Source organism: Rhincodon typus, chromosome 11, assembly GCF_021869965.1.
Source record: "Rhincodon typus isolate 14 chromosome 11, sRhiTyp1.1, whole genome shotgun sequence".
Lineage (NCBI taxonomy): Eukaryota > Metazoa > Chordata > Chondrichthyes > Orectolobiformes > Rhincodontidae > Rhincodon > Rhincodon typus.
The window spans coordinates 50,013,287-50,027,419 of record NC_063342.1 but is presented as its reverse complement, the minus strand read 5'-3'; the positions used below and the strand labels follow the sequence as shown (position 1 = coordinate 50,027,419).

Here is a 14,133-nt window from a genome sequence, read left to right as displayed (position 1 = left end):
TTGTGGCATAAATTAAAACTAGCTTAACATTCTGAAATCACCTACTGTAGATTAAAAATATCTTTAAACTACTTTCTACCAGTCTTGTTCCTAAATGAATCAATTGTCCTCATTTACTTCACAGTGGAGAAATTACAGAAAAGGCAATTGCAATCATATTTCATTTTAGATAGTGTAAAGGGAGAGAGCTGCACATTTTTGGGAGTTCCATCTTCTATTTTTGTTGTTTTATACTTTAAAACTCTTATCAGAGGCAGCACAGTTTATCCCATTCCAACTCCATAAACCATGTAAATAATTTACTTTTGTACAAAAAAAGAGAGAGGTTTCACTGAAGGGCTCTTCATTCAAGACAGTAGGCAATTAAGAAATTTTTACTTCCCAGAATTTAATGAAGACAATTAAAATGCAATGTATACTAGATATAATAGAAACCTCAACAGAAATACATACGCTGCTGTTGTCAAATCTGTGATCATTGATGCTAGAGGAATCCACATCCCAACACAAGATGTAGTTGCCACCACCTGAAACAAAAATACAAAAGACCATAAGACATAGGAACAGAAGTAGGCCTTTCAGCCCATCATGTCTGTTCCGCCATTCAATGAGATCATGGCTGATCTGGTAACCTTCAATTCCACTTTCCTGCCCTTTTCCTATAATCCTTGATTCCCAAACTGATTAGGCCTTGAATATACTTAATGACAAAGCCTTAACTGTACTCTGTGGAAAGAATTCCACAGATTCATTACCTTGGGGAAGAAATTTCCTCCTTATCTCTGTCTTAAATGTGTGACTCCTTGTTCTGAGTCATAGAGATGTACAGCATGGAAACAGACCCTTCAGTCCAACTCGTCCATGCCGACCAGATATCCTAAATTAATCTAGTCCCATTTGCCAGCATTTGGCCCATATCCCTCTAAACCCTTCCTATCACATACCCATCCATATGCCTTTAAATGTTGTAACTGAACCAGCCTCCATCACTTCCTGTGGCAGCTCATTCCATACAAACACTGCCCTTTGCATGAAGAAGTTGCCCTTAGTTCCCTTTCAAATCATTCCCCTCTCACCTTAAACCTATGCCCTCGAGGTTTGGACTGTCCTACCCTGGGAAAAGACCTTTACTTTTCATCCTATCCATTTTTCTTATGATTTTATAAGATTATACCCTCGGGTCCTAGACTCTCCCACAAAAGAAAGTGACCTTTCCGCATCCACCCTGTCAAGTCCCTTAAGAATGGAATTTGTTTCAATAAGGTAACTTCTTATTCTTCCATATTCCAACAAGTACAGGGCCAATCTACTCAACCTCTCTTCATAAGACAGTCCCTCCATACCAGGTATCTGCCTAGTGAACTTAGTCTAAACTACCTCCAATTCCTGTCTATCTTTTCTTAGATAAAGGGCCCAAATCTTTCACTGTATTCCAGCTGTGGTCTGCCTTGTATAGTTTTAGCAAAACCTCCTAACTTTTAAACTCCATTCCTTTTGTAATAAAGGCCAACATTTCATTCAACTACCCTACTGGCCACAGAACTTGGATTGTAACTTTTTGCAATTCATGGATGAGGACTGCCAAACTCCTCTATTCTGTAGTTTTCTACAGAATACTTTTTATCCATTTAAATAATATTCAGCTCCTCCATTCTTCATGCTAAAGTACACAATCTCACATTTTCTCACATCATGTTCCATCTGCCAAGCTTTTTGCACACTCACTTAACCTGGCTATACCCCTTTACAGGCTCAGTATCATCCTCACCACTTGCCTTCACACCTGTTTTTGTGTCATCCACAAACTTGACTATTACATTCACTCCTTGTTACATGAGATTCGTGTACTCATGGGGTCAGCCCGAGACTCAACTTTTTTCCCCCTAACTGACAGGTCCTTACGAATCATGCAATCCTTCATGGTAGACAGGGGATTTATATTGTACATCTATCCATATTTGTGTTTTCGGAGTGAGGTCCATGACCCTATCCCCTCTGGAAAACATGGATTTGATGTAATACATTGAATTGCCTAATCCAAGTCATTCTTATAACTTGTAAATAATTGTGGCTTCAGCACTGTTCTCTGTGACATCCACTAGTTACAGGTTGCAATCCTGAACATGCCCCCTTTATTTCAATTCCTTGTCTTCTATTCATTAGCCAACCTCTATCTATGCTAATATATGACCTCAAACACTATGAGCTCTTGTCTTATTAAGTAGCCTAATGTGTGGTACTTTATCATATGCTTTCTGAAAATTCAAAAGCATTACATCCACTGCTTTCCCTTTATCTATCCTGCTCGTTACCTCCTCAAAAGAATTTTAGTAAATTTGTCAGTTATGATTTCCCTTTAATGAAGCTGTGCTGATTCTGCTTGATCATATTATATATTTCTAAATGATCTGCTATTGCATTCTTTATAATAGTCTAACACTTTCCCAATAACAACTGTTACTTCTTTTTAGTGCAAAAGTTAGCATTCTTGGATGTCGTAAAACAAAGATTTCAAGGACAAAAGCAAGATACAATGAATGCTGAAAATCTGAAATTAAAAAAAATGAAAATTTTCTAGATACTCAGCAGGTCAGGCAGTACCTGTGGTGAAAGAAATAGAGTTAAGAGGCGAGAATGTGATGAGCCTCTTGGCTAACTATGACTGACACTGATTGTGTGTAGTTGCTCTTGTACCCACTAAAGACTGCTCCCCTTTCACTTTCAGACATAACCATTTTGGTTGAAGCACATGTAATGTGTTTGCTGCATAAGTTGCTGCGGGCATGACATTGATGCATCCTACAGTCATACAGTGACAGGTTCACACCTTGACTGTTCAGTGCTCCCCACCTCCCAACCACCCCACCACGTTAAGATGGCTGCCTTGCCTCTATGCTAAAAAGCAATGCGAGACACAGAGGCTGGCAGTGGGGATCTCAACAATGAAGACCCTGTGTGCTAAAAGGCAATGTAACTGAGTAAGGGAGTACCAAGAAAGTAACGTAAGAGCCATAAGGTGCATCCTGTGTAGCTGCATGGGATGTGTGTTTGTCCCTGCATGTGAAGGGTCCTGACAGAAGCATGCAAGTTGTAGGTGTCCCTGAGCTCCAGATTAAAGTGCCGAAGGATAGAAGGCGGTGAGTGAAGCGGTCCAAGAGCATCCATCACAATGTGGCGAGACTGATAGTTCGCCTCTGCTGACCCCTGTGGATGAAGGGTTGAGGATGCTGGTGGCCACTGAGCATCCATAGTCATCGTGGTAAAGACAGGGTTGGATGAAGGCCAGACAAGAAACTGGAGAGCTGCAGTTGCCAGGTTCTCACTCTGTTTTTAATGTTGGGAAGCTGTGCCATCTAGTTTCCTGGGGAAGGAAGGGAGAATAGGATGTGGCTTATAAATAAGGTGAGTTAAGCTAATACATGGAGATGAGTTAGTTGCTGCTCAGGAGTGAGAATCCAAGCTCATCATTTAAAGCTAAAGGAGAAAAAAAAATCAGAAAACCTTTCCTCAACTTTGAGATTTCCGATTTCTTTTTTCCCTTTCTCACCATATTTTCCCAACTTTTCTCCATTACACAAGCCACAGCAGGAAGGTGGAACTCTACCCTCACTTCTAATCCAAAAGCTGAAATATTAACTCTGCTTTTCTGTCCACAAATGTAGCCAGACCTGCTGAGTATTCCCAGAATTTTCACAGTTTCCAAATTATCTATCTATAGTATATTCCCAAATACATTTTTGTGGGACATGGCTAATGACGGGTAAGGAGGATTGATTTTGACTGTTTTGTCACATTTTAGATAAGTAGCTCATATACTTAATTTTACACTTAGGGATTTTGTGACTACTGAGATGTTTTCAAAATTCCTTGTCAGCAGACTCCATTTGCATTATTATTTAAAATATTAAATTGCTCAATCATCAAGGGCTTGCAACAGGATATATATTTCTCTATTCTTTACTTACTTACTACAAGTGTTAATACATTAATAAAAATAGGTTAGGAAAGAGAGGGGAGCTTCAGACAACGTTAGTATTCCTCAAATTTTGGTTCACCATTTTCAAAACTGATCTCCGAGTTATGGCAAGTTGCTCACAATTTATGTGAGCAGTTGATTTTTCAATTTTAATTGCCTTGGGGGAAATACAGAAAAATAGAAAAGGGAATATATTTCCAAGTCAGGACGGTGAGTGGCTTGGAGGGGAACTTGAAGTTGCTGGTGTTCCCGTGTAGCTGCTGCCCTTGTCCTTCTGAACGGCAGTGGGTATGGATTTGGAAAGTGCTGTCTCACGATCATTGGTCAATTTCTGCAGTCCATCTTGTAGATGGAGATAGTGTGTCCTGCTTCCAGTAAGCATTGATGGTGGAGTGACTGAATATTTGTGCTTGTTGTGCCAATCAATCAATCAGGCTGCTGGGTCTTTAATGATTTCTAGTCAATGGTAACCCCCAGGATGTTAATAGCGGAGGTTCATTGATGGTAATAAAATTCATTGATTGAGGGCAGCACGGTGGCTCAGTAGTTAGCACTGCTGCCTCGCAGCGCCAGAGACCCGGGTTCAATTCCAGCCTCGGGCGACCGCCTGCGTGGAGTTTGCCCATTCTCCCTGTATCTGCGTTGGTTTCCGCTGGGTGCTTCAGTTTCCTCCCACAATCCAAAGATGTGCAGGTTAGGTGGATTGGCCATGCTAAATTGCCCATAGTGTCCAGAGATGTGTAGGTTAGGTGGATTAGCCATGAGAAACGTAGGGTTACAAGATAGGGGGTGAATCGATGTGGACTTGTTGGGCTGAATGGCTTGTTTCCACACTGTATGGATTCTATGATTCTAATGCAATAGAACATTAACAGGCAAGGATTAGGCTCTCTCTTGTTAGTGATATCATTGACTGGCACAAATATACTTGATACTATCAGCCCAAACCTGGATGTTGTTCATGTCCAGCTGCACAAGAACATGGACTGCTTCTGTATCTCAGGAGGTGTGAATGGTGCTGAACATCATGTAATTGTCAGTGAACATCCCCATATCTGACCTTATGATGGAGGGAAGGTCATTAATAAAGCAGTTGAAGATGGTTGGGCATAGGATAATATCTTGCAGAGATGTCCTGGAGCTGAGATGATTGATCTCCAACAAACAACCATCTTTCTATGTGCCAGGTATGACACCTATCATTTAATTTTTTTTTTCTTTAAAATCAGTCACTCTTCAAAAACAAGAAATGTATGAATTTCTCCAGTCAGATGTTCTAAAGTGTACTCACAGATGAAACTCCGCTGACCCACATAATAGTCGCTCTCCTGTTTGTGGCAGGGACGTTCCTTAGTAGGTAGATAACTTCCTCAAAATACACCAGATTTGCAATTAAAGTCATTAGAGTGAGAACACTGTACAGAATGATAGCAGGCACACTTAAATCTGTGGAAAGAAACATAACCATTATTGAAATGAGCTGTTTTCATTACCACCTTGACAACATTTTTTGTAATTATTAGTAATATATATTGTGTGTATATATTTGAATAAATTCTTAGTAGTGGGTCGGGAGGTGAATAATTAACAGTGGTGTTTTTAAACTTTTATATTATAACTTCTACACATTATGATCTATGATCATTACACAAGTCTATGGAACTGATGTCGTGTATACCTAGCATCATAACAACACAAATTCAAATGGCAAATTATATCAAACAGCACATCCCTTAGGCTATACACAATAAGCAAGGTACTGACTATACCTAATCAGCCACTCTTGGAAATCTCATAGTATAATAATCAATAGTAGTTGTGATCTGTGATTGGACAGCATTTGCTAAATAATTCTGAAAGTGTGAAGAATTACACTGACAACCAACTTAGGATTCACAGTGTGGTGCACTTGCACGTGCTAGAAGCTACATGAGCTACAGGGCTCATGCTACACTGAGCTTGGTAGTTAACTGACAGTCATCATTAACTGGTATGTTCTCCTTCGTAACATTTCTACCCAAGACAGTCCACTTGCCAACCAATCAGCCCTCTTCTCTCAAACAGTATAAATGTCGTTTGCCCTTTACTTTGGCATTTCTTGCAAATTATCCCATCAATTGTATGACTTATAATCCTTAGGCCCAGGCCATTGCTCTAGGGGAATAAAAACAGAAAATGCTAGAGAAATGTCTGGCAGTATCAGTGGAGGGAGAAAGAAAGTTAATGCTTTGAGTCCAGTATGACTCTTTTTCAGAACATTACAGGTATAAAATGGTAAAAAATCAGTCTGCTCTACAGGAAGAAAAGCTAACAAGTAACAAACAAGTCACAAACAAGCTAAGACGGCTTGGTAGGTTGTCATCAAAATGAAGGACAGAGGTCATGCTTTAAAGTTGTTGAACTCAATGTTGAGTTCTGGAGGCTGTAAAGCACTTGAATAGAAAATGGAATGTTGTTTCTCCAATGACTTCATTGGAACACTGCAGCAGACTCAAGACAGAAATGTTACCATGAGCGCAAGACAGTTTATTGAAATGGCAAGTAATTGGAAGGTCAGGAATTGGAAGTCCAATGGACAGAAGTGGATGTGTACTGCAAAGCAGTCACCCAATCTACATTTGGTCTCTCCAATGCAAAAGAAAACCATATTGTGAGCAGTGAATACAGTAGATAATGAAATAACTCACAGAGGCCAGTAGTCCATCACCAAGTCACCCTTTATTTACACATGCATAGTATTTGACACTGGTCCGGCTTCCTCAAAGCCAGGTCTCAGAGTAACCAGAATCTCTGGCACTCCTATTTATATCTGTCATCCAGGTCTCCCTGATTGTACCAGATTAACAGCCCCAACCAGGGAATTTATATTCTATGAGGTCCACTTGGCTGACCTCATTACAATCATCACAAACAAGATTATAAAAACTACAAGTAAAAAGTTGCTTCATCTGGAAGGGGGAGTGAGGAGGGAGGAGGTGGAAGGTCAAGTGTTACACTTTCTGTGATTGCATGGGAAGGTACCATGGAGGAGTGAGAAGAGTTAGGAGTGTTGGAGCAGTGGACCAGGTTATTTGAGGTAAATTTAAGAGGTGGGAGGTTCTAGTGGCTATCAGTGGATAGCCTACCTTTAGAAATGGAAACAGAGAAGTCAAAGGAAGGGAAGAGTCAGAAAGATGGAAATCAGAAACAAAACTGTTTTTCCAATTATAGGCAAGAGCAATGACTTCATCAATGTATCAGAGAAAGAGCTGTAGATAGGGGCCCTGAATAGGACTGGAACGAGGAATATTCCACATATCCAATAAATAGACATAGCTGGCACCCCTGCGGATACTCATAGATGCACCTTTGACTTAGAAAAAGAGAGACAAATTAAAGGAGAACTTATCCAAAGGGAGAACAAGCTCAGCCAGGAGAAGGATGGCAGTGGATGGAGATTTTGCAAGGTCTGCTCAAGGATGAAGCAGAGTATTCAGACCTTTCAGAGGGTCTAGTGAATACAATGGTACGAGGTGAGATTAGGGGAAGGCATAGAGTTGGAGAGAAGGAAGAATCCAGATGGGCATTGTTATCTGTGCTTTTTGGAGCTTGTGTACCTTAACACCTGAGAGGAAGAGGAAATGTTTCTTGTTAAAGTGTTGGTTGAGACAAGAACGACCGAGAACTGGGAAGGATTTGAGATAGCGTGACCTGGTGCTGATGGAAAGAGAAGTCCAGACTCTGCATGGATTGTGAATCTTAGTATGTGGTAGGAACAGCTTTGGGGACATGGGTTCAAATCTGACCAAGGCATCTGATTATCTGTAGAAATGGTCATCAGCAAACTGAGTGAACATTCAAATGAGAGAGAGTAGCAGTTCAAGAAGGCAGCTCACCATCACCTTCTCAAGGGTAATTAAAGACGGGAAGTAAATTCTGGCTAGCCAGAGATGCTCACATCATGTAAGAATATAAAAAATGCACTTCTACCTCCTGAGAAAATGGTTGATAAATTACTGACAAGTTAAAAATAGCCTTCAGGTGGAATATAACCAATCCAACTGTATTTGCTCTTAAAAGCAGACACGCATGGTTTTGATAAACTTGTAATAAATAATGTGCACCGTGGGGAGATGGAGGAAAAGCTGTTTGTATATCAAAAACAATCAGAACAGAATTGCTTGGAAAATTCCTTTGCTTGAAAAAGGATCACTGAGAGAAGAAAAGGAGTTTAGAAAGACTTTGAAAAGGACTTACTGCAGTGGAAAGAAACAAAGCTACAATGTAATCAAGTATGATCCTTGTAAACTGGACTGTTAAGGTTTGTAATGAGAATCAATATGCTATGATTATGTTTCTGACTCACTGAAACCTTAAGGTGCCATGATAAGAACACCCCACCCCACCCCCAATTCTAAACTAAATTCAAATCCTTTTAGCCACAGATGCACTTTTTTAACTCCAGGCTAAGTCATGCTGACTTCCAATTCCTTCCATCCACTTTCTTACAGATCTAAATTTCTTAAGGTGGCCAACTTAACATAGTTAGTGACTTTGTTACATAACACTGCTCAGTCTTAACCGAGATCCAACTAAGAGTACTTTTTACGTTCCTTACTCTGAAACACTCTCCTAGCAGTTCTGTAATCCATTATTTTAGCATTTTTAATGATAAGATTCTCTGCTGCATTCTAATTCTTGCAAGGATGTGGCCTAATATGTTATATCAACATCTATAATAATGTTGATGTAATGAGCAAGCTCCATTTCATATTCTCCATTTTTACGAAAATGGGCTGCTCAATGTGTTTGGGTCTGAATTTCAACACCATAGTACTGTTATTCGCTTCCAGTGACAATAAAAAAAAAGACCTAATGCCGTTTTCCTGTGCTATGCTATACTATCAGCAGTTTCTGGTGTGGTGCATGCCATAGAGAAGGTTGCAGACATTAGTGTCCCCAGTGTATGTTAGAAGGCCTTGATGCAGGAAGTCCTGACTTTGCCCAGCCCAACCAACTACTGTCAGGTTGCCAAATACGGTCCTCAGGGACAGGGAAAAGGAGGAGCGGTCTCCTTTTAATAAAGATGGAGAAATGAGCAGAGAGAGAAGACTTAACTCAGAAAATCAGGAAGAGGAACTACTTTGGGTGGAGCTAAGTAAAAAGCAAGGGATAGAAAGCATTGTTGGAAGTTGTTTATAGGTTCTCTAGCAGTAGTTGTAGTGTAGGGCAAAGAATTAACCAGGAAACTTGAGGTGTAACTAACAACAATAATAAGGAGTTTAAACTATATGTAGACTGAAAAAAAACTAAAAGTTACAGTAGTAGCATGGAGAATAAGTTCACGGGACTCATACAATACAGTTTTCTAGATCAATATGTCAAGGGATCAAGTAGTTAATCCAATGGTGTGCAGTGAGAAAGGGATAATTGATAAATTAATGGTAAAGGACATTTAGCAAAGAATACCACAATATGAGTAAATGTTATTTTGAGTTCGGACACAATTTAGTATATCCCATTATCTTGGACGGAGAAGAAGGGTCTCGACCCGAAACGTCAGCTTTCCTGCTCCTCTGATGCTGCTTGGCCTGCTATGTTCATCCAGCTCTGCACCTTGTTATCACATAGGTAAGAGGAATGTGTTGGGTAAGATAGATTGGGAAACTGCACTAAAAGTTATGATGGTAGACAAGTAATGGTTAGTATTTAAAGAACTTATTCATAATTTGTAACAAATATACGTTCATTTAAGGTGCAAAGGTCCCACAGATAAATGTTGCCCAACCATTGCTAACAGGAGGATTGATAGGATTAGTTCAAAAGGAAGAGACTTATAATTTTAGCAAAAAAGTAGTGCACTTGAGGGATAAGACAATTTTCAAATTCAGCAAAGGAGGATCAAGAACTTGATGAGATAAAAAGTCAGTAGACCAGCAAGAGAAATAAATATTTGCAAATGCTTCCATAAATAACGGTTGGGCAGAAATTAGCGAAAGTAAATGTTATGATGTGTTATGGCTGTAGAATGCATGAACTTCTAAATGCTGGTGTGATTGAAGACAATTATCTCTCAAGTAAATGTCTGTGGATTAAGAAGCTTCAGCACAGAGTCACTGAGTTAGAGGCTGAGCTATAGCCACAATGCCAGGAAAAGAGCAACTGTGGTGAGAATTGGTCCTCTAGGGTGACAGTCTGGGAAATTAATAATGGAAAATAAGGAAATGGTGGATGAAGTGAACAGATATTTTGCATGTGTCTTCAGAGCAGAAGACAAAAATAATGTAGCAGAAATAATTGTAAATAAAGAGGTGAAAGGGATGGAGAACTTAAAACAATTAAAATCAACAGGGGAAAGATGGTGAGAAAATTATTGGAACCAAAGGCTGACAGGGAAGATAGTGGCATCATGGTAATATCACTGTTAGTAATCCGGAAGTCCAGGCTCGAGGGCCAGAGGTTCAAATCCTACCAACACAGCTGGTGAAATTTAATTGGTTAAATGTGGAATATAAAGCTAGTGTCAGTAATGACTACCATGACAATTGTTACTGATCATTGTAAAAAACTATATGGTTTGCCAGTGTCCTCTCCGGGAGGAAATCTGGTCCAAAATTGACTCTATACCCACAGCAATGTGATTGATACTTAAACTAGCCTCTAAAAGACACAGCACGGTACCCAGTTCAAAGAAAATTGGGGCTGGGCAACACGTACTGGCTTGGCCAGGAGCACTCACATCCCATAGAAGAAAAAATTCCAGGTCCTGATGCAGTTGCCCTAGAATCTTAAAAGATGTGGCTGTTGAGGTAGTAAATGCATTGGTTTTAAATTTCTTCAATTTTCTGGAAAAAGATCAGAGAACACAAATCCACTGAACTAGAAAAAGAAGGAGACAGACAGCAGGCAAAGTACAAATTGATTAGCCAAAGACCTATCATATTCAAAATGTTGGAATCTATTATTAAGGGTGTGATAGCAGGGCACTTAGAAAACCACAGTGCAGTCAGGCACAGTCAACATGGTTTGTGAAATGGCAATTGTGTTTGACTTGGTTTTTATGAAGTTATTTAGGGTAGAAGCAAGACAAGACAATAAAAGGGAATCTGTAGATCTAGTTTATTTGGATTTTCAGACGATATTTAATAAGGTGGCGGATCAGAAGTTACTATGTAAGATAAGAGCTCACATTTGAGATGTAGCATGGATAGAGAATTGAAAATAGAGCATAGGTACTGTTTACAATGTTGGCCTCCTTATTTGTCTGCAGTAGAAACAGTTCAGAGAATGTGCACTTGATGGATTCCTGGAATGAAGAGGTTTATCTTATGATGAAAGGTTGGATATTTTCAGCCCATATCCCTTGTAATTTTGAAGAATGAGTGGTGATTTTATTGAAACGTACAAAATCCTGAGGGATCTTGACTAGGTAGATGCTGAAGTAATGTTTCTCTTTGGAGGGACAGTCTAGAATTAGGGGACACAGTTTAAAAAAAAGAGATCTTCAATTTCAAACAGAGACGAAAAGAAACCGTTTTAGGTCAAAATATTTTCAGTCTGTGAAATTCTCTTCTCCAGAAAGTGGTGGAGGCAGGGTCATTGAATATTTTAAAAGCTGGAGCAGGTAGATTGTTAACTAAAGAGGAATTAATGAGTCTAGGCTGTAAATGGGTAAGTGAAAGCCACATTCATATGAGCCATGATCTTGTCAAATAATGGAGCAGGCTCAACACACCAAATGGCCTATATCTGCTCCTAATTTGTAGGAATGTATGGCCTCATTAGAGGCAGAGGCAAATTATAGTGGAGATAAGGAAATGGGAAATGGCAGAGATATTAAACAAATAATTCATACTTGTTTTCTTGACAGAAGACACAAAAAAATTCAGAAACAATGATGAACTAAACATCTTGTGAAAATGACAATTTAAAAAATAATCAACAAATATTAACAGAAAATGAATGGAATTATCAGCAACAAATCCACTGTACCTGAAAATCATCATTTTACGGATATAAAACAGGTAGCTTTAGAGATAAAGGATGGAATTTCCATCACCTGAAATTCTTTAGATTCCAAAGTAGTTCCATGGATTTAAAAAGTGACAAATGTAACATTAATATTTGAGAAAGAAGGAAGAGGGAGTGTGGGAAACTATAGGTCAGTTACCCTGACATTAGCAACAATCAAAATGCTAGAATCTATTAACAAATATGTCAGAACAGTGCTTTTTAGAAATACATAATATGATTAAGCAGAGTGAAAACTGAGTTTGACAAATTAGTTAGAATTTTTTGAGCATGTAATTAGTAGCATGGCTAAGGGAGAACTGGTGGATGGAGTGCATTTGGATTTTCAAGAAAGCCTTTAATGAAGTGCTACCCAAGAGATTATTTCACAATGCAATGGGAGTAAGATATTAGCACACTTTGGGATTGGTTATCAGAAAGAAATCAAAGTAGGAATAAATAAAACATGTTGGAGTTGGCAGGCCGTAATCAGTGGAGTGCCAAAAGAATTAATGCTTGAACTTTAGTCATTTATGATCTATATTTAATGAGTTGGATGAGGGCATAGAGTAGTGTATTACATTTTGCTGAAAATGCAAATTTAACTGGGAAAGTAAGCAGTGAGAAAGGTGCAGGGGGAAAGGAGAGTGGGCAATGTGAAGAAATACTAGGTGACTCAGTGTGAAGTTATCTAATTTAATGGGAAAATACAAAAACAGAATATGGGAAGTCCTTGATTTATGACTTATAAACACAATCTTATACAGATGACCCAAGATATGAACAATTCCAATACTTAGGGACAGCTCCTTTATATTGTCCTGCATTACATTTTGACTTGCATACAAATAGACTTGCAAGCTGACTCCAGAATGGAACCTGTTTACAACACAGAGAGAGCCTGTACTTTTGAATGTGAGACTAGAAAATGTTTGCATTAAGAGGACCTTAGGTATCCTTATATGTGAATCACAGAAACCCAACAACAGATCCAGCAGTCAAGTAGCAACACAAATGGTATGTTATCCTATAGTTCCTTTGTAACAAAAGTTAAGAGAAAAGAAATCTTATTAAAATCGTACAGGCCACTGGTGAGGCTACTGTCGAGTACCATGTAGCTTTAATTTTCTTACCCAAGGTAGCACATTCTAGATAGAAGATTTATTAGGCTGGTTTCTGAATGAGGAGATTAACCCACTAGAACACATTGAATAGATTCTACATTCCCTGGGATTTAAAAGATGACAGGTAATCAAATTGAGAGATATGAAATTAAAAAGGCAGGTGGAGCCGGTAGAAGGACAGTTGCACCTAAACTGAAGATATACCAATATCTTGGCAGGGAGATTTGCTACTATCACTCAGGAGGGGCTTTTTCTGGTTAGGCCACATTTGGAAAACTATGTACAGTTCTGGTTGCCACACTACCAGAAGGATGTGAAGGCTTTGGAGAGGGTGCAGAAAAGATTTACCAGGATATTGCCTGGTTTGGAGGATATTAGCCGTCAGGAGAGACTGGACAAACTTGGTTTGTTTTTACTTGAACATCAAAAGATGAGGGATGTCTGGATAAAAATTTACAAAGTTATAAGAAACACGGAGAGAATAGATAGTCAGCGTCTTTGTCCCAGGGCAGACATGGCAATTACTCAGGGACTTAGGTTTAAAATAAAAGAGGGAAGTTTAAAGGAGATGCGAAAGGCACGTTTTTTAAAACAGAGGGTGTTAAGTGCCTGGAATGTGCTACCAGAGGAGGTGGTTGAAGCAGATACAATAGCAATGTTTAAGAGACAGATACATGAATAGGCAGGGAATTGACGAGTATGGGCTATGTAGAGGCAGAAAGGTTTCTAGTTTAGAAAGGCGCATGTGTCAGCATAGACTTGGTGGGCCAAAGGGCCTGTTTCTATGCTGTACTGTTCTTTGTTCTTTATTTAGAGTCGGTGACAGTGTAGGATCTAAGAAAATGTTTCCTCTGGCTGGGGAATCTACGGTTCAGGGTCATAAACTCAGAATAAAAGGGTTAGTTACTTAGGACTGAAATGAGAAATTTCTTGACTTCTGGTAGTGTGCCAATTGTAAATCATTGGAATTCTCTGTCCCAGAAAGCTGTGAATGCTCATTCATTGTTTAAACTCAAGACACAGGTTTATGGGAAGACAATGGCC

General features: G+C 39.2%; 1 protein-coding gene across 3 annotated transcripts in view; it reads right to left on the bottom strand.

Annotated features, from left to right (window-relative positions):
• Positions 1-14,133, bottom strand: part of LOC109910566 (organic solute transporter subunit alpha-like) — a 116,442-nt gene that overhangs the window by 94,251 nt on the left and 8,058 nt on the right. The window contains exons 2-3 of one of the 3 annotated variants that reach the window (XM_048602930.1): positions 5,268-5,422; positions 454-527 (exon numbers count right to left, since the gene is read on the bottom strand). The exons of the other annotated variants lie outside the window; for them this stretch is intronic. Coding sequence (XP_048458887.1) covers positions 454-527; positions 5,268-5,422 — 229 coding nt within the window. The remainder of the gene's footprint in view (positions 1-453; positions 528-5,267; positions 5,423-14,133) is intronic. 3 annotated transcript variants of the gene reach the window in all.